At 34.9% G+C, this 21,699-nt stretch overlaps 1 protein-coding gene across 29 annotated transcripts in view; it reads right to left on the bottom strand.

Annotated features, from left to right (window-relative positions):
* Nucleotides 1–4,930: 4,930 nt before the first annotated feature.
* The window catches only part of PTPRD (protein tyrosine phosphatase receptor type D), a 1,176,387-nt gene continuing 1,159,618 nt past the window's right edge, over nucleotides 4,931–21,699 (bottom strand). For 28 of the 29 annotated variants that reach the window (XM_086870058.1, XM_086870064.1, XM_086870061.1 and 25 more), the window contains 7 exons: nucleotides 19,551–19,836; nucleotides 18,888–19,066; nucleotides 17,504–17,630; nucleotides 16,383–16,508; nucleotides 11,802–11,956; nucleotides 7,686–7,821; nucleotides 4,931–5,283 (listed from right to left, as the gene is read on the bottom strand). In XM_086870058.1, coding sequence (XP_086726184.1) covers nucleotides 5,215–5,283; nucleotides 7,686–7,821; nucleotides 11,802–11,956; nucleotides 16,383–16,508; nucleotides 17,504–17,630; nucleotides 18,888–19,066; nucleotides 19,551–19,836 — 1,078 coding nt within the window. In that variant the 3' untranslated portion in view covers nucleotides 4,931–5,214. The remainder of the gene's footprint in view (nucleotides 5,284–7,685; nucleotides 7,822–11,801; nucleotides 11,957–16,382; nucleotides 16,509–17,503; nucleotides 17,631–18,887; nucleotides 19,067–19,550; nucleotides 19,837–21,699) is intronic. The other variant, XM_086870078.1, reaches the window with a different exon arrangement.

The raw sequence follows: 21,699 nt of genomic DNA, 5'->3' as shown, positions 1-21,699 counted from the left end.
TTCTGAACAGTAATGATCTCTAAGCGACATCTTTTTTCTGTGTTGTGAATTAGAACTACTTTTGTTAAAACCCCATTAACTTAGAAGTTATTAAGCCATACACAGCCAAATATTTTTGTCAATACTCATTTTCACACTTTATTATGGTCCATGCTAAATGCACAGAACAGGAAAATCCAAAGAAGTCAATGCTGACATTAAAGGGTACCATCTAAAGCCACTCAGATAGTTAAAGAAACCCTTACATAACACAGCTCTAAACCACCTTGCACAGACTACGCAAAAAAGGTTCAAGTCAAAGGCAGCCTGCAATGCAGTAATTGTAAAATCCACAGAATTCAGTGGAAAAACATTAATAGGCCTCTGTAAGAATACCAAGGCTTCACATTTACACTATTATCACCATCTTAAAGTGGAAATTAGGCCAAGAACAATACACGTTCTTAGAAATCACCCTAATGTTAATGTCTTGCACATCCTTCCAGCACAGAGAATGCTTTATTAACATGTACTTAATACTAATTGCTAATAGACTGTATTCCCTTACAAAGTAATCTTGGAGACAAAACCTTCCTTCTTTCAAAACAAGCAGACAGAGCAAGACTTGTTTTCTTTGAGTAGATTGCCATACCGTGCCCCTTGTAGCTTGCCTCAATACACCTGGTGTGTTTATTCATCTAAAACTTTTCTGATGTGTTTAAAAATTCTACCCCAGTATTTGGATAGTAGACCCACAGATTCACATTTTTATTCACTGCATATGCAGTGCATAATAGAAGTCAGTCAAAAGTCATGACGGCTTGCCACAATTTCAGTAACTGAATTCTGACAAGTGACTTTGGATTTACCCCAGGAGCTGCCAAATCTACAGGAATTAAAAGTTCACAATTCACATAAAATGTGTGGATATTCTGCCCTCTTTGAGTTGCACCTATGAATGGAGAGAAATCTGTTTTCTCAGTGTAGTGATGCATTTTTAAAGCACAAAGGGGAACTCCAGAGGCATGTAAAGTCTGATAATTTCAATTAAGCTCATGAAGCTATGAGAATTTATGCCAAAGGGTTTGCCTATGCTGCCTCAAAGCTTGCTGCTGAAAATGATATATATTTGCTAACCTAAGAATGTATTTTCCATTGTCCAGCAGCTAGTTAAGAAGATTAATGACTGCTTTGTAGTTTCAATTAAACTCCTTTATCACCAACAGGGACCAAACAAGTTTTGATTTCAAAAGTACTGCTTAAGAAAGAAGACCAGGGCTGCATAACACTGACATTTTATTAGAATTCATCTGTAACAAATGGAACTTGTGTCAGCAAAGAACTGATTTTCATACAGACTTTCTTTTGCCACCAATGTAACCAAGTAAGAAAATAAAAAGCACGCCTTTCATTCTGTAAAACATTTACGCGTACTACTAATTAGAGGTAATTGTATCTTTTTAAACAAGCCATTTTACAAGGTAATTTTTTAAGTTTTTCAGTCTATGCATCCAAAACAAGAGCAAAGAACACAAGTTTTTATTATCTTTGTAAAGACACTCCAAGCTTGAATGGCAAAGCCACATAACAGATGGTTATAATGAGACCTGCAGCCTTCTGATATCTGTGGAGTATCAGGGCACCAAGGGAAAAAAAAAAATAAAAAAAAGAAAAAAAAGAAACAGAAACATAAGAAAAATGGGAGAAAATAAAAGGAAAAAAAAAAGCAGTTGCTTTTTTTTTTCCTTTTTACATGTTCTGTGTCTTTTAAATACATACAAGTGGATTTTTTAAGCAATTTCTTACAGATGGGTTCAAGTTATATTGGGTGTAGAATCAATAGGGCAGTGCATAGTACAAAGGTATATATAGAAAGTGCAAATCTCCTTAGAGGGTCACTCCTTCCCCCAGCCATCTTCTCTGCTATCTAACCACTCAAATAACTTTTTAAAAAAGAGCTAAATTAAAATTCTGTATAAATCATTTTCATATATTTTGTGGTGTTTTTCCCCATTGCAACTAATTACAAAATTAGACATAACTACACATACAAACGTAAATAATAGCACCGTACTGGTTATGCTGATGAAACCAATTTTAAGCTTGGAAATGTATGATGTATGTAGACAAAGATGCTCACAATTTAATTTAACTAGAATGCATATATTAGAATACAGAAAGTGGAATGCACATCAATGATGCTAAGAGCTATCGTAAGAAACAAAAAAACCTGAAACGAGTATTTAGTTGTACAACGGTTTTTCTCACAAATCGGCTCTGCTTTTTTGTATTTCTTTTACTCCCTTATTTTCATTGGAGCTTGCAAGACTGTCTGCTAGAGAAAATGCACTGATCTTTATACAGATACAGTGTTCAGAAACCTTCCTTAGTCTGTGTTTTCAAAATGACACTTTATTTTGTATTTCTGATTTCATATATTTGAATTAAAGAACATGACCACACTACATAACCTGGCACTTCAATAATTATTTCAATGTATAAATCAAGAAAGAAGAAGAGAAAGAAATATAGTGCACATTCTTCTCTGGTTCAGATGTGAGTTATAGAATCTCATTCTGAGGTAGCCTTCTATAATACTTCTATTCCATATATATATATATTTATATTTCTGTTTTGATTTTTTTGGTTTGGGTTTTTTTAAATTACAAAAGTGCTCAAATACAATTGCTGGAGTTTGGTCTTTCTTAGTTTTATTTCTCATAGGAGTGGGAAAATTGGAAGAAGAACAAAAAATGTTGAGGCTACATTGAGAAGCCACAGCAATGCTCCTATTTGGAACCCCAAAGAAAGCATCCTTTGATGCTGATGTACTGACAATGGCAGAACACATGGTGACCAAGGTCAATGTAAATGGCATTCTAGAAAGAGTCTCAAGAAGTACTTTGTGCTGTTTAGAGAATTTTCCTTTGTCCTGGAATAAAATCTGTCAATCTCCAGTATGTCATGTGGGCTTAGTCTTGCTAGCCTTACATGAGCCTCCCCACTGAAAGCAAGGGTTTGACTTCAGCAATCTGGTGACAAAAGTGAATGAGCCGGACTTGGCCCAAAATCAATTTGGAAAAAAAATAAAATAAAAAAAAGAAAAAAAGAAAAAAGAAAAAAGAAAAGAAAGTTAAAAAAGAAAAGATGCATAAGCACTGCTGATGTCAACTACTGCTACTGTGCTGCTACATTACGGCAATGACAGATAACACTATAACGAGTGACAAAGCGGGTTTGAAAAGCCAACCAGAAAAAGACTTCCAATTTGTGGGCTATTCTGTTATTAGAAATATGTAAAGATAAAGGGCTTTGACTACCTATGTGTTTTGGGTTATCATTTATTACCATCCATACTTGATTAGAAACTGGTAATGCATACTTTTCAAAATTGTCTGGTACATGTATTAAAATGTTTGAAAAGAACAACAGAGATATAAACAAACTAAACTAAATACAAATGAAGGCTAACTTAAAGAAATACTATTCAAAATAGGCATCAAATATAAGGCACTCTAAATGTAAAATTAAAATAAACCCCAGCATCCCCAAACAATGCTGTATGCCACAAAACGTTTGATTTCACAGAGCAATGTGTGTTTGGCTTTGCCCTGTTACATACGATAAATGTAAATTATATAGCGCACACTATAGACAGTATACTATTGAATACAGTTTTAAAACATCTTAATACCTAGTATATTACAACATTCTCCCCTCCTAAAGGGATATGCACTGACCTTTCCCACATGCACACCTCCTACATTTAATAATATGATTTCTTATTGCACTATAGTGTTACAAATATTGAACTTCACTTGAAGCCTAAATCACATACTCTCTGTGCGTGTGTGCATGTGTGTGCTCTGTATGTGTGCAAGTGTGTGTGTTCAAGTGGAAATGCGGGTAGAAATATTATTTGGGATAGAGATGGCGTTCAAATATCAATGATGTGCATTCCTCACTTCCCTTTGAAATAGAAGTTTATGGACCTTAAAAATGCAGAGATGATCAAATTGTAGGTTGATACAATTGTAGTATGCGGAAAAACTTTCCCAATACTTTGAATAAATCCAGGTACGGAAGGACTGATACGTTTATGTGCATGTGTGTGAATTTGTATCTGAATCCATCTGTATTCTCTGCAACTAAACAGAGAGTCAGGAAAGGGTAGACAGTAATACATATATATATATATATATATATAAAAGAGAGAGGGTGTGAGTGTGCATGTGCATATGTGCGTGTGTGTGGATGTGCTAGCAGCATCTTTATACTTTGCGCCTCCCTGTTGATTCCAAAAGAAACCAAAAAGCCCCATTTTGATTTAACTGATTACAATGGATATTTTCTTAAAGAAAAAAAAAAAGCCCAAATAAAACTACAAAATTAATATCTAACAAGACTGTGGTACTGTAGGACTGCACAAAAATGTGCAAATTTTCCAAGTATCTAACATTTCTACAGCACAATATTACAGATAACAGTTCTACAGCTTAAAAAAAAAAAATCTACATTTTAAAACAAAAATATTAACAGTTATGCAACCTTTTCTTTAATTCACTTCATCGAATGATAAACTCTTGTTAAAAAAAGGAAAAAGTTTACACAGTTAAAAATGAAGCACAGGTCAGCAGTATCTTTACAATACTAAAAAACTAAATCAAGGACTTTCTTTTTAAACATTCCCACATTTTCCCTAAAGTGTTAGGATGAGCAGTATGATGGGAAAGGGTGATGTTGAAGTAAAGAGTCCGCTTTGTTTGAGAAGCCAGAACCCAACCTCACAACAAACGTCTTGCACTGAACTGCAGTTCTCAAAACTCCTCTTTGCAAAAGCATGTAATCCTGAATAAGATGATCACTCTTTCTGATTAATTTCCTCTTCCCTTTAACTTCAACCAATGTCGAACCCTTGAGGTATCTGTAAATGAGATCCTTCAGACGCCTCAGTGGTCAGGATTCTTTTATTATGGTTAGGTTATTAAACTGTGAATTCTTGGTCCACATGGAATACTTCTTGTTGGGTGGGGTATTTTTTTTTGTTGGTTTTTTTGTTTTATATATCCCCAATATTTTTGTTCATTTGTTTTTTTTTTATTATTTTTTGTTTTATATATCCCCAATAATTGCTCCTTAGCTAAGAGTTAAGAAGTACTTCTAAAGCACATCGTATGGCTCAGAAGCGGCTCTCTGGATCTTAAAGGGCCTGCAATAAAAATCCACATTGGGTTTTTATGTTGCATAGTGATCAAAGCTGCCCAGATACTCCAGTGCGGCTCGATAGCAGAACTGGTATTGATCCTAGAGAAAGAAAAATAGAAAACAAATGCATCAAAAAGTCAGCTTGTTGGTTGGTTTCTAGTTTCTTTCAAATAATAGTGAATATTTTGTAGCTACAAACAAATATACTGCAGAGGCATCTGCAGTTCAGCAATATTCACTTGCTGACATCAACAGAAAACCACTCTGAGTTATAACAGATGAAGACAGACGCCCATTTAATTCAACAACGTTTTTCACAGAATGCAGTTTCTTTTTGTGCAGAGACTATATACCCACCTACTGACAGTCTGTTATTCTGGATGAAAACAATATCAGCATAAAGCTCTCTTCTAATAGGAACATGCTAGGATGCTTTCCCCCATGTACTTGAAAATAAGTAGCAAAATATACAATGAATTCTACGGCTGATACAACACACTAAATAAAAACGTCCATCGTAGCCTTAATAAGGAATGCTGCATGGAAATCTGCCAGGTTAAAAATCATGTTAAGAAAGCAAAGGGAATCCCAACCTTTCAGTAATAAAATCTTAGATGAAGATGTGAAGATAACTTGGCCTGTGGTAAGAAAAGGGCCTAAGAGAGAAATATGGTGCTAAAGGACCTTATTCACATAAAGCAGACTTCATTTCAACTATACCTCGAAGCAGAGAGAAGTTTAGTGTGGTAAGAAATTTGCTTATACCTCTGATGAATCTGACATTTATAAGTTTGAGTTATTTTCACCTCCATAAAGCAGTCCTTTTGCACATTTATGTTACACATTTACACTAAAATGGCACATCTGAGTACTTATTTCCAACTGCCATTCTTGGTGTAAATGATAAAAAGTGAAAAATAAAAGAACATAAAAGAAATTGCTCAAAAAACCCAGGGATGTCTGTTTATTTTTCTGATAGTGCTATGTGGTAACTACAGAGGTTGCCATTGTTAAGATCACAATTAAAATTCTTTTGGAAACCAGGAAACTAATCAGATATTTGCTTCACTGAGGTGGTATGATTACTAATAGTTCATTTCTGTTGGAATAGTTAGAACAGTGGCAGAATGCATTTCACATATGCCTGAATTTTAAGTGTATGTGTGGTCCACGTTAAAGTACTTTGTTTAATAAGGATTAGATTTCCTTGTGGTTTATAATGCTGAATGAAAGATCTGTTTGCCACAGAATCCTGGAAGAAACGCATACACAACACTACTTCTTTCAGCAGTAGGGATGAAGGGTAGCATGCAGAAACAAATCAAAGCAAGGGGAGGGAGCATATATTGCAGAACTGAACTCTGCATTTGTCAGGTAGACTCAAAGAAGCATAGTTTTCTGTATACTGTGGTTATTTCTTGGAGCCAAAATGACAGAAAGCAGACATTTTTCATTTTGCTTATCCAGAAGAATGATGGTAATGGGAAAGAAATGGAATTAACTCTTCAGTATGGTCACAGTGATTTACTTGGCTAACTGACAAGATTAAAAATAAATATCTGTATTTTTCATATAAGTTTTTATGAAGTTGTCTTCTTAAAAGTAAAACTATCTAGCTTCTACTGGACAAGTTAAATTTTCTTGTGGAAAATGGCAAACTGTGGGGAACCCTTTAAAATTTCACGGACTTATTTTAAAGGCCAGTGCCAATCAAATTATACTGAATTAATGTGTGATCTAAAGTATTTCCCTTTTCTTTCCCTTTTTGCTGGTTACCCTAACCAATTTGCTCTGGCTTAGTCCAGGTTTTCTGCTCAGAAATTAAGGCAAAAATTAAGCACAACATTAACTGATAATGTTCAAGCATTCTTTATGACATGAAAGAGTTTCAAGCATATGGGCCTTCCCAGGTAACTGGTTTATACTACTTATCCCTTTATTTCTCTATACCACACTTACTAGCATAGAAATTATTTATTCTATAGTTATTCTGAATGCTGAATTTACCATTATGATTTCCAGGCCAAAGAGCCACTTGCTTGGTGACACAAAGTTAAGAGAAACATGAAAATAATACAGTAAGAAGCCTGAAGACATGATCAAGACCCTGCTCCCAGGGGGAAAAAAATAAAAATAAATAAGTGGGTTCATCTGCAGAGACAATTTGCTTACTTCTTTACTGCCACACATTTCTGTCAGGGAACAAGGATCAAATAAAAATGTGTGATGCATCACAAAAGGATTTTCTCAACTACCATAATTAAGGGTCCACTGCTGAAATTAATTTTTTCTTCCTCATCTTACAGTAATTACTGCAGTAACAGGAAATAGACCTTGCAATACCTTTATGGCAGATTTTACCCTGTGGTCATAGGGCCCATATATGACTTCAGATGTAACAGTAAGCATGTTTTATACAGTCTCTATCTGTGCATTTTTTTGCTTGTGTGAATACCACTTCTTTTCCATCACCATTGCAATATGGATACTGTTTTTCTCACCTCTGTCTGTACCATGGCTGGCCGCTGTGTCCTTAACATTTTGACAGTCTGGAAGATGTCTACAACACCTTCATATCTCATTCTTTCTAACACAATGCTCAGGGTTATGAATACTCCAGTCCTTCCAACACCCGCACTGTTGAAGAGAATAAAACAAAAAAATCAAATGTTAATTGACAGTTAATGCTGAAAGAATTGGCTGACAAATTCTTTGTGGTTACAACACACCATATGTGTACAAATTTCTGTATGGGGAGAGGCTCACTAAGCAAAATTCCACAGCAAATTACCACATTGCATTCAAAAGAATAACTGCACTCAAGATAACTTTACATCTGCTGAGTATATCCCGACTCTCCAGACTTCCTTGCAAAGGGACTTGGTTTGTTCATCCAGATATACAATAATCAGTGCATGGTGAAGGCAAATGTTAACATTTGTTGCCAATAACATACATTGGAACTGACAAGAGAAAATGAAGCCAAAATGCATTTTATTGCTTGCTTTACTTTAGTTTGTCATGTATATGCACTGTTTTGTACATCTTCACTGTGCTATTTTACCTTTTGCTTTGAGTTAGACGTATGGATCTTCATTTAATATTGAACTTCTTCATGCATGCTCCAATTCAAATAATGGACAGAGAAAAATCTCAATTCAGGTCTTATTCAAGTCTGGCAGTCTGGATCTTTGCTTTCCAATGCCGAGATGCATTTACCATGTTTGTCTACATTAGTCTTAAAAATCTTCTTTGAGTATGTGTGGCTTGTTTGCTTTCTGTTCTGTCCTGGGTTTCTGATATTAGCTTTAACTCTTAAAATGTGATGGAAATTCTTGCCATTAATAGAGCCAGTAGCTGTTAGCTTTTTAAATTAAACAATCACTTATTCACGAGGATTATCCTTTGCAAAAGGGACAGGTAACTACACAGAAAAAAGACTTTGTAAGTCTGAACTTCTACGGGTGGAAACTATGCCCCTTGTCATCTCACTGCTGATGCTAATAATTTCATAAGGTTTTCTCCAGCTAGATAACCTCGGGAAACTGAATATTTATGAAAACTATTCACCAGACAGATGAATGAAATAGCATAAACAGAGAAATCCTGAAGAACTCTTGAATGTTCATATGAACTATGACAGAAATCCAGAAAATTCATGAAACTAGTGTGGAAATTGAGTGTTCAAATTTTATGTTGGAATTTTAGTGTTTGGTAGAGGTCAGTACACTTCTAGGGTTATTAGGCACATGCAAATGGATGTATCAATTCTGTATAGGCTTTGTGCCTTCAGATTGCTGAAGCCAAAGGACAACTGACGCACCATTTGACAGAGTATCAGGCTGTCAGTAATGATTTACCTGTATGGGACTACAGCAGTCCTGGACATCTAAAGCAATTGTAGTGTAAAGTACCTGATGAGGTAAATTAGACAGCTAGCAATTAAGAAACATCCAGAAAAATCCTGGAACCTGCTCGTTGGAATGAGCTTGAACTTTACACACCCGATGACAGCGTGATCTAAACTAAGTAGCCCAGAAAATGACCACGAGAATGAAGGCAGATTACCATTTTACATTCTCCCTGTTCCCACTCCTGCTCTGCCATTACAAAAAAAAAAAAAATAATAAAAAAAAATATCTAAATATGTGAGAAGATTTTTGGCCTCATACATTAGACATATCTTTTTTACTTAAAAAAAATTACTCAGAAATCTTCAGCAAAAGGAAGAAATTTACTTGTTGTCTTGTGTACTTAAAAAATCAGCAAGTACCTGAAGACACTACTTAATGAGGAAGAGAGACTAATATGGAAAGATGTCAATGCTTGGAAATCCTGACTGGTCATCAAGTGTAATGTCTTAGAAAAGCCTGTGAGAAATTGATCCTGTTCCCTTTAAAGTGGCAAGCATACTCCAACATTGGAACAATTCCAATCCAAAAATGCTTAGGATTTCTAGAGTAAAGTTAAAGAAATCCTTCATGGTGCATTATGAGTCACAGTGATTTATAATTTAGAGTAGAAACTAAAGTTAAGATGCTTTAACGAACTATGTGGATGTATTGATTTTTTGTAAGAGAGAATAGGTTATTACTACAAATACATCTTGAATGCATTCTGGGAAAGGTCTTCCTCACTCTTGAGCTAAAAGCTGGAATAAAATGACTGTAAATATCGAATACCAGTTGAAGTGAAAATTTTGCTTCAAGATGAACAGTCCTTTGCTCTCTTAAATAGTTTTAAGTATCTGCCTCATGAGGTTAGAAATTTTTTAATTCAACACACTGACCTATTTGTAAAAATGATAGGGAAAGAGAAAATTTAGGATTGTGGGTTGTGAGGGTTTACTGTGTAACAGAGAAAGCAAACTTGTGAAAACTGTGTGCAGTGTGAAGGAGACCCAAAGGAAGTGACACTAGGGGAGTTTTAATTCACTGTAAAACCCTGCATAGTACAAACTAGAGGCATTATTTTAGTAATTCCTCAGAGACTAGGAAATTGCAGGTATCCATGATCTTCTGCTTCCTGAAAGAAACAAACTTACTAATTTGCTAGGGACTCTTCCTATTCATGTAAGCTGACTAACACTGGCAATGATGATTAGCATTACCAGTCCCTAAATTGTCATTAGAATAATGATAAAGACATTTAAAAACCACGCCATGATTACTTACACTGGATTTGACTTTATTTCTAGCAAAGTCAACAGTAGAAATCCATAATGTTACCATGAAATATCAAACTATTTGGGAGGGATATGTAATGTACTGTAAGCAGTATTCACTGTAGTCACAAGTGGACCAGTCTGCACGGTACAAGGAACTTAGGAGAATATTATCACTTCACTTTCTTATCTACACAAAAGCATAAATATCACTTATTACTTCTGTCCTCTCAAAACTCATGAATGTTGAAGAATAAGGCTTACTCTTATCTGGGTTGGCCTTCATCTCCCTTGTGTAATGAATCCTAAAGAGTGCTCTGCAATGCTATTCTCCTCAGCAGGCCATAAAAAATTTTGGCCATACAAGAAAAGTAGGATCCAAGTATTCCAATACATTCATTTTATCTATCAGATTAGGGGATCATAAAGAACTCAACTTCTGTTTACTCCTGACTTTGGAAAGATGAGATTTTTTATCTGTTTACTAGGCTCTACTAAACTCATTCATTTGTCTTCATGATAGTACTGGGTCACTACTTGGCTTTTAGTAAGGATTTGCAACTTGTGTCAGTATTTTGCATCTCTGTTATATAAATAATAATATTTAACCTACAAAAAAAAATAATTTCATTTTACAAAAATGAGTATCTAAAATCCTAATGGAATTTATAGAAAACAATTTATTAAATAAGAGATAAAAGATAAAGATATTATTTTTGGCCATCTGCTATAGACTCTAGAATACTGTAGAGAAAATAAATAAAAAATACAAGAATATTAAAAAGCCCATGCTGGATTATTCATAACCCCCGTGCAAGCTGTTTTCATCTGCATATCAATTGCAAAGGAATTGAGGGAAGTCATCACATCAAAAATGAGCACTAAGTTCTGAAGTCAGAACTCATCAACTCAAACCTCAATTACTTCTTTGACAGGCAAAATTTCTAAACACCGCTTTCTATTCCATTCCCTTTCTTGAAATAGCTACCTTTTTTTTTTTTTTTGCCTCATCTTGATTGCTACTAATGTGCCACTGAGGTGTAACTAGCTTGTTTGCAGCTAATAATTCCCACCAAAGTAAAAGCCTCATTTTTAATTTCTAGTGGAAAAAATATCAGATGCAGCAGCCCATGATAAGGCTCTTCCTATGCCTTCTGTGTGCAGCACTGACCAGACTGCTTTTATGCATTAGAGGCATTTATAAGTGAAAAAAAAATCATATGTTTCCACATATATCTGAAGAACCATTTCTGTATAAATGGAATATCACTAAACAGTTCACATTTCATAAAGCTGTTCATTGTGTTCCTTTTTGGATCCTCTATTTGATTACATTTTATGATAGTTCACCTCTGAAATGTTGTTTAAATATGTGCTTTTGCCACAATCAGCAATCAGCTGTAGGAAAAAACCAAATCTGCATATAGCATATTTTTAAGCTTTGTTTACTTACCTGCAATGAACAGAAATTGGTCCATCCTGACCAAATTGCTCTTTTGTTTTATGCACTTGGCCTATGAAGTCAATAAATCCTTCTCCAGACTTTGGCACTCCTTGTTCTGGCCAGTCAGTGAACTGGAACTGCCTCACTGTTCGGGACTGACCATCCTTTAACAAAAGACACAAATAATGTATCATAAAGACATGTTGCTGTGGCTTAAAGTTGGTCAGCCAATAATCATAAAGACAGTCACAAAGTAAGGATGTTGAGAGGAGCTGGGGAATGGCTCCACATTTATGGAAACTCTTTCAGCTGCAGTACTACTGTCTGAAGCTTTTGTATTGGCTCAGAAGTGTTATTGTTAGTTTCATTAACAATATCGCATGGATTTGTTTCCACACTACATAGAAGAGTCTTCTGGCATTCTTAAGGTGTAAAAAGTGTGCCTGAGCCCAAAGGCATAAAAAACCTACGAGGGTATATGACTTTTTTGGTATGTTATGTTTTGAATCCTGTGGACTACAAATTCTTTGATATACAGATCAGGCAGAATAAGGTCATCTAATCTGACTTTCCATTTCTGAGATATGCTCAACTACTTCACAGTAGGAATATCTTTACTGGTAAGACTTGTTCAGGCATTGCCCTCCTTGCAAATGTTTTCTCTAATAGTAAGCTGCTTTCTATGAGGTGAAAATCTTTCCTGGAAGATGGATAAACAAGCCACTTGTTTAACAAATTTCCCTTCAATAATGGTTCATTTAATTCATTAGAAGCTTGGAGTTAGTTAAAATTGAGAGGAAGGGCTTCCTTTCTCAAAACAAGCCATCTGAAGCTCTTCAATCTGGATGGTTAGGAATACTAACAGCACTTCTTTAAAGCGCAGAATACAGCATTGTAATTATTTTTATAATGAAGTCACTAGAATTACTAAATGCCAACTTCTGCTATATGCCTATTTGATGGGTAAAAAGTCAGGACAGAGAAAAAAATGCAATACAAATGGATAAAGCAAATTTATTCTTCATTTTCAAACATTCATGATATTGACACTCAATCTGCACAGCTGAAATGCTCAAAATCATGGCAATATGAGCTACTGATGTTAACTGGTGTCTCTAGACATTATGTTTTCTAAGCATTCACCCTCTCATGTCTTCAAAATAGTCTTCTATTAAGTGAAACTCATGAAAAATTTAAATTTCTTCTAAGTAAAAGTCTTGGAAAATTAAAATTAATTCTGGAGATTCCTCTCAAAAAGCATCAAGTTATGCTGGAGGCAAGAACAATCTTTCTCTCTTTTTCCTTAGAGCACAAGCAGTCAGCTGTTACAGACCTTTGAAATTATATAAAAGTGATTTTAAATATAACCAAAGGAAACCCCAATACTTTGCTTTTATATATCCTCTGGTTCTGTGGGATTTTGCCTCCTGTGTCTCAGATGAGTGAGGAAAACAGAAAAAATATGTGTGTGTACCAGCAACTACTCCATGAGAGGACACCCATACTGTTTACTTCCACTAGACCCCTCTGACAATTTAGTAGTTTGTATCTATGAAACACTTTTCTCCACTTAAACAAATACGTAATGTTTGAAAATATTCATCCAATTTGATTTCTTGTGGGCATCAAAACAAAGAACTAAATGTTTACTTCCAAAATAGTATTTTGTTAATACAAACATCTCTGATAATGGTCTCTGTAATCCCACTTTCCTCCAAAAAAGACATAATGAAATTGCATCCTCCAGATTGCTTTAGACACGATATAAATTTATCAAGAAGACACAAGTACAGGTTGATTCCCTTCAAAGTAACCTTCCATTCTTCTAAAGTAAAGAAAAAAAACCCCTGAAATCTGACTTACTTGCAATATATTGTTAAGGAGATGGAAACTCTTCAGCAATTTCTGACCCTGATAGGGCTTAGACTAAATAACAATAACTTTTTCCAAGTAGAAAAAGTAAGAAAGACACTAATTAACTTAAGTCCAGTCTGTCGCTGGAAAGTTAACATATTTCTATGTCATAAATAGATGTAACGCTAAATATTTATTTTTTAGTGTGTATATATCAACTGTATTAGTATGTTTCATGATTTCAGTAACTCAGTACTCCAGTGCAAGTCTGTGAAATGAAAATAACCTCTGTTATTTAATGTTATTTAATGAGCAGAGAAGTAAAGTTACTTAGTCTATATTAGACTAGCATTAAAGCATATTGGGAACTGATCTGCAATTTCTTACAGTTCCCTCTGCTACTGACATTATAAAGAGTGTTGATTTCTTTTAATGAGATTCTTGCCAACAGCGGTCCAGATACAAATGCCAAATTTTATTAAAATCTTTACTTTCAAATACTGTGACAGTTTGCACAGTTAGTTATCAAAATAAATACTTTCAGATCCCTATGTGGCACAGAGGGCTTTCAATGTATCATCCTATTTGGTGACTGACCGTTTGGATTTATTCTTCCTCCTCACTGGGGATATTAAATTGTCTTTTGATTAGGCTTTAGAATTTTTAATACTCTCTTACAGCCATCTCTAATAGTTTAGCCTGAAATAAGACTGGCCCAACATATTGATCTCTTGAGTTTCCAGAGAAAGTGAGTACAAAGCAGTCCGAAGCAATAACTTGAAAACGTTACAGAGGTCAATTTCACCGTATGACAACTCACAGTTCAGTTTCAGAAATAACAGAGAGTTCCACACCAGACACTTGCTGCTGGCACCTACACAGGTACAGTGCCTCATTTTTTGTCTCTGTGGAAGAAGTGGTCATCTTGGGTCTGCCAGAGCATGGCTGGTATTGTAACAGTACAGATGGATTTGGAGATGAGAGGGAGACAGGATGTTTGCAATCACTCCAGCATTTACTCTTTGAGAGCAACAATTTAGTCAAATGATCTCAATTACTGCGTGTGACAGCCACAAAAGCCTAACTAGAAGAAAACGGTAATGTACATTTTGGTAATTTTTTCCCATTTCTTCCAGTAAATTTGAAAGGAGCTATAGTTTTCCAGCATAACCAGAAAATTTAGGATGGTGCTGTCAGCTCACCGTGGAGCTTAAAAAAATTTGGATCATCATGTATAGAGGTTTTTAAAATTTGAGAAGCAACAATATGTAATAGTAAAATGACATACCGGAACTTTCAATGTGCTTAATGCTTTCTAAAAGAGGTTTATTAATACAATATAAAAAAAATTATATTAAGTTATGGCTAATTTAATTATTTAATTATATGACCCTTTTTTACTGATTTGATGTAGGTAAGCAATTCTTAAATATTTTACTTCAGTACAAAGTCTTGAAAAAACTTCTTTAAAATACAAAGTATCTGGAGACACTTCAGTTACTGCTATGGCATTTTGTTATAACTAATTTTGTCATCAGAGCTTTGTGAACTATGTCACGTAATAACTCTCCCAACTTGAAAAAATATTTTTAATAGGAAATCAATTAAAACTATCAGGACATTTGCAGTAAAATTGGATTTGACTATCTCTGCTTACAAGCATGTTTAAAGACTGAAGCTAGGAGCTTGTTCTCACTTTTCTTAAGCACAAATGGGCTAGAAAGCTATGAGTCATAATCCTTACTACATTTCAAACAGAAAGAACATCAAATCCAATGTATCTACAGTTTCTTTACAAAAACCTATACTTAAATCTCATTTGCCAAACAAAATGTTCATATGCTAACTTGATACAATACTAACAATACTACCCAATTTTACTTTTAGTTCACATTAAAAGCGGTGGTCTAATTAACCATGAGGAAATCTAGTATTTTGGATGCTGACAGGCAACTCTGAGTAGACATTCATATTATTCCTGCTATTTTGCTTGAACAAGTATAATTCCACAGTGCCTAGAGAAACAAAGGCTGACAGTATGTTTTGCTGCCATGCAGACTGAAGTGCTAGAAATCAAGTCTGAGAATTGAATGCCAAATATATATTAAAAGTTTATGTATGTTTAATCTTATATGAGTACTCAGTTTTGGACTCAGGAATTCAGATAAGAAATGAAGTATGAAAATGAGGATGCTAAGGTCACAGCTGCATGTATCTACTCTGCAGATATACTAGAGAGCTGAAAATATGCTATATAAAAATTCAAATTATAATGTGCAAAGCTTGTCCAGCTTTTCATATGAATGTCATTTGCTCTGCAGTTTTAAAATCCCAGTGTATTAACCTTCATACTCAGTCAGCCTCAAGGGTGGTGCAAAACAACAAAACAACACTCTATATGGCAAAAATTGTACCCAATAATGATCAAGGAGAAAATGAGGAAAAAGAGGAAAATGGTCCTCAAATAATCTAATGTATTTTGGCACAAATAGTTCAGAACTATAAAATTTTGCTGCCCAGATGCTAGATCTGAATGAAATCAATCATTCCTACAGAAAGATCCCATTTATTTAAAAATAACTTAATCTGCTTTTTTATTATTGCAAATATAAAGTATATCTCCAGGGTTTTCTTAATAATAACAAAAAAAATAAAAAACCCTGAACACAGAAAAATAAAGAAATAGACATTGTCTTTTAAACTTATGGGAACAAGTGTAACGTTATGTTGACTTACCCTTGCATCTGTAACCTTGAATTCCCTCAGAATATACTGTGGCATATTGTACTCTGCCATTGGATCTACCACAAAATACTGATATCTGGCTGAGCGCTCTGCAGGCCAGTACTGGTGGCATTTTTCCTATGAAATAACAAAGTAAAATACATTTTAAAATAAATAAGGTATACAAAGTAAAATACATTGAGAGCACTACCATAAAGTGTTATGAGCTGTTTTTCACCCAGCTAAGTATAATAATCATGGAAAATGCCAATAGTGACAGGAACGGGAGCTGCTTGTGTTGGTGTAGAGCAAAACATTATCTCTAATACTGCATTGCAAAGGGTTTCTCATTGGCTGCTGTTTATCTGAAATTGCTTATACTTCTGCTCAGTTTTGTTGTCTGTCAGTGACAAGAGCTATCCTTAATCTAATTTTCAATGGTGAATTTTTATCTCAATTTAAATCTTGATACCACCTTCAAGTTTTCCTCCTTTTTGCTTGTTGGAGCAAGTCCCCCCAGCCTCAGTCACAACTATCTCTGCATCCACCAGCCATGTCCTGAATAATCCCTACTCTCTCAGACACGTGGCCTAACTCAGATTTCAGTTATCAGATGCCAGATTTCTCTTGACATAATCCTTTCCAGATAGGAGACTGCTTCGTTCTTTCCAGTTTACAGAGTACCAATGACAATAGTTTAGAACTGTAGACTGGGGGCTGAAACTTTAATGTGCAGCACAGAACACAGAGAAGACATTCAGATCTAAAGAACACCACACTTTCTTTTAACATTTTTACAAGGAGATGCTGCAAAAGTGAAGTTTCCAAATAAGAGATCTTTCTTTTTCAACAGACAGCAATGGTCTCTCTCTGCATACCTTGGAATATCAGCATGCAAACCCACTTGCTGAATCTTAGTGTGTCCCACAAAAATATGACATGTCTAGTTTGTCTATTGCAACACATCAGCAGGATGGAAAAACTTATACCTAGTGACCAGGAAGGCCACTCCCACTTCAAAAGGCGAAGGAACCAAAATTCTCATCTTTAGATGTTCCCAACAATGAAATATTTTAATGAAAACAGCTTCTGTAACCAAAGCTTTAATAAAGGAATATTGGAGCAGTACTTACTCTGCCCATTTCTCGTAGCTTAGTGAGCATGACCACAATTGTAGAATTATGCTCCCAGAGCATTCTCCAGAAGTCTTCAGTTGTTTCTGCTAAAGGACCCTGTGTAGCTATGTAAGCTTGTTGTTTCCTACATTAAAAAAAAATAAAAATAAACAACGTAAATTAATAGTATTATTTTAATCAAAAAAGTGGATTTATTCTCAAATTCTTTGCTTATATGAAAACATTATCTGGAGGGAAAATATATATACTATTAATAATGAGCACATTAAAACCTTATTATGATTGTTTAATCAAACTATGGCTTTTTATTTTTAGGACTTTGAGAGGAAAATTAGTCAGTTAATATTATGATGTATGACTTTATCATTATTATTTAAATTTTAATGCAACTCTAATTGCTCAATTTTGTATGCTGTAAAAAGCACTTAAAAAACACTTAGTTGTGCTGGTTCATTTTATAGAAATAACTGTCTAACAATCTATTAAGTTTAGGAATTATAGCATCACACAGTTTCTTTATTAACTTCATTTCAACAGTCTGATGCCTCCAGCAAAAAGTAAGGCAGGAAGAAAATTTGGGAATGGAGTGTGAATTTCCAGGCCCTAATAGCCTATTGGTGGAAGCTGAAAAGAAATCATTGAAAGATTGGATCAGCAGCTTTAAAAGATGATGACCAGTTTGTGCAGTTCTAGCTTCTTCCAAGCAACAGAAACACCTTTGTGAGTGTAGTGGAGATGAAGTTTATTTTCAGTTATGATCTGAGGCTCAGAAAATTATCTATGCGGTTATGGATACTCAGGCACCCCTAAACTGTGGCAAACATAGGGAAACTGCCATTTCCTTTCATGCCTCTTTCAACCAGCTGCTCTAAGTCAGCTGAAGGGATTGTTCCCTGCTGTCACAGAGATGCCGGTGGGCTGCACATCTGTTTACATACAAAAGGTTTTTGGTAGTTAGGTCAAGCTTAGTCAGGGTTCCAGGACCATGACACACAGAGTGTATCTCCTGCATCTGATTTTTACATATCCCTTTAAGCAGAATAACTGTGAAGAAATAGGGGCCCAAATCATGGGCATGTTTAAAATCTCATTAGCTTTCAGTGTGTAAAGCGTACTGACTGACAGCTTTCAGTGGCTTAAGCACAGGTAAAAATGTAACGTCTAAGATTCTATGTAATTTACAAAATATTTCTATATTACATGGGGAAAAATATAAACCCATTATAGAATTTTAAAAGCACCCAATCAAACATGCCCTGAACAGACAGAAAAAAAATTACTAGATTTCAATACTAAGTTTTGTTATTTTAAACACAATTACATGAACAATTTTGTAAGCATTTTAAACAGTATAAGGATAAGAACACATCACTATTTGTACCTGTATCCATCAATGAAACTGGCATTAATATAGTCAGAGCCTTCTACTCCTCGAATAGGCTGCAAGCATACCCTTGTGGATTCGTATGGCATAATATTGACAAGGCGATTTTTGAATTTATTACATGGAAGATTGGCACTGATGAATCTTGAAGTGTGAGCCTTAGAGCTAGCAAGACGCTGTTGAAAACAAATTTAAGAATTAAGGCCAGGTATAACAAAGACAAGCGACGCTCTCAAGTTTTATAATCTCTGCTCGGTAGCCATTAATGAGTAATTTCAAATTCAGATGCTTACATTTCCACATTCTATTGCATTACCCAAATATTGTAAAGCTTCTTTAGTACCTTATACAAGTACAATGTCTGCTCCATTAGTGCATTTGGACAAATTCCAGTATTAAACCCCTACACAAACACATATTTCAAGATATAATAAAAATAAAGGAACAGCAAGGTTAAATCACCCTCAACTGAATGGTTCTTGTCCAGACACCCACTGAGAATTGAATTGTACTTTTTAGAAAGAACCATCTTCCTAACTTAAAATTTTAGTCTAATGGTGTCTTTTATCTTTTGATTACTGGAAACAACTGGTGGAGAACAGAGAAGCTTTAGCATCACACTATTTGATTTTGGTTACCCACAACATAAAATCCCAGTACCTTAAATTCCAGTTCCATTCCTGTGACATTCTCGCCTGTTTCTATCTGTGTCAGCTTCTGGATATATGCATACAGGTTTCTGGCTGGCACTTCGGTATTTCCACATGTCACTGCTTCCAGCAGTGCATCATGGATAAAGATGTATTGGTCCTCAGTTTGAACCATGTAATTCCTCTGTGCTCTCATTAGAGTTACGTGGCCATAAATATCTACAGTCTTTTCATGCTTTATTCTCTCTAACATGGCATCTATCACAATGAAACAGCCAGTCCTGCCGACTCCAGCACTAAAAGAAATGAACACGGGAAAGAAAACATGGACTGTTTCATTCACTGTGCTTATTTTTACGTCATTCAAGTGTTAACGTTTTGTGATGCTGATTTAAACAGCACATTTCTGAATATGAACATCAGCTTTTATGAAAGAGGTTGGTGCCCTGAAATAAGTAAACTCCTTAAACATCCATTACAAGCAATTGAGAACACAGAATGCTTTTATATGAGATCTTTGCATCTTGCAGTTTCAGGTTTGACTATAACAGAAGTAAAACACCTTGCAACATGTTCTCAAAATGTATGTCGTAAAAATGGAAATTACTGGAGATGATGAATCCTCTAAGAATTCAAGCTTTATTTGTAGCATGAGATAACCTAAGTTTAATGACATAATCTAAATCATTGAACATGCTGTTGTTGCTCTTCTCTTTACAGGTAGATAGAGAGGTAAATTTATTGGCAAACAATAATCTAACAGAAAATGAGACTTACATATTTCTGTCATACTCTGCTGGTAAACTTTCAGGCCATCTCCCAGCCCTACTGGTGGGGCTTCTGTTAACACAGTTTGTTCTGTCCTTTGCTGTTTCATTTGGCTGGGACATACTGTTAGTCTTTGCAATGCAGACCCATGACTAAATAGCTGTGCTAGCTGTAGGCTGGGGGAAATCCAACTGTTTGGACACCAACTGGATCAAGTTGGACCACCTTTTTGAAGCCATGAATATGATTGAACTGTACCAAGTTTTGTTTCAACTACTTGCATACATGTAGCTAAACAAAGCTAAAGGGTAAAATGTAACGGGGTTTGTACACCATTTTCCTGTCCAGGAACACATCATGCCTGTAACAATGAATGACAGTTTCAGGCTTTCTGAATGCCTAACTTTTTTCGGTTAGTGACTGAAAATGAAGTACATGGTATAGTAAGCAATGGTTTATAAACTTCAAGACACTGAGATTAGCTAAATTAAGAATATTTAAGAACCCCACAAACTGCAATTTTTTGAGCATAAATAGAAAAAACCATAAATAACTATAACCCAGCTTCTAGAGGACAACTATATAAAAGCCAAAACTCCTCACAGTTTCTGTATTTTCCACAGATATTAAATATCATAAGTCTATCCTGAAACTGATAAGCAAGGTCAAACATCGATTTCTTGCATCACACCCTAGGAATTCTTGCCGATTGCAAACTGAATTTCCTTATAACCAAATCAGAAGGAAGTACAGAATGGAATACTATTTTGTCTAATAGGCAGTAAATCTTTCTAAGACAGCAGATTTTCATATTGTTAATCATGTATTCTTGCCATAGATTAATCCTCCAAGCAGCAGATCCCCTTAAAACAGCTCAGGACTTCTGCTAACAGACCAAATGCATTAATCTCAACTTTCTTGGATGCCACTCTGACAAGAATTAACCAGTATTCTGATTTTAAGAAAATTTACCTATTCATCAGTTGGAGTTATAGAGAAGGAAAAAATAAAGAGAAACAAAATGATGGCTATTGTAACTGAAAAGTTGTTCATTTTTACCTTGTATAATAAAAGCTCCGCTTTTCCGGAAAAGCGTTTGACATTAACATGGCTAAAAATCATGGAGAAAATGTCCAAAAGCTGTCTCACTGTTGTGATTTTCTTTGTTTTTTTTTTTTTTTCTTTTAATATAAATTTAATATAAATACACATTTGTATGTCAGGTTGGTTCATATCAAGTTTTAAACCATTCCTTAAATGATTACTCTTCACATTCAGTTTTTATCAGTTTAGTAAGTGTGTGCCAAGTGAGAAATATGAAAGTTTGGCAGTGCAGATTTTATCAGTAATCTAGAATGTGGTTATTTTTTCTATAATGTACTAAAATGTGG

Source organism: Cyanistes caeruleus, chromosome Z (assembly GCF_971803275.1).
Source record: "Cyanistes caeruleus chromosome Z, bCyaCae1.hap1.1, whole genome shotgun sequence".
NCBI lineage: Eukaryota > Metazoa > Chordata > Aves > Passeriformes > Paridae > Cyanistes > Cyanistes caeruleus.
This window is presented reverse-complemented; position numbering and strand designations above follow the sequence as displayed.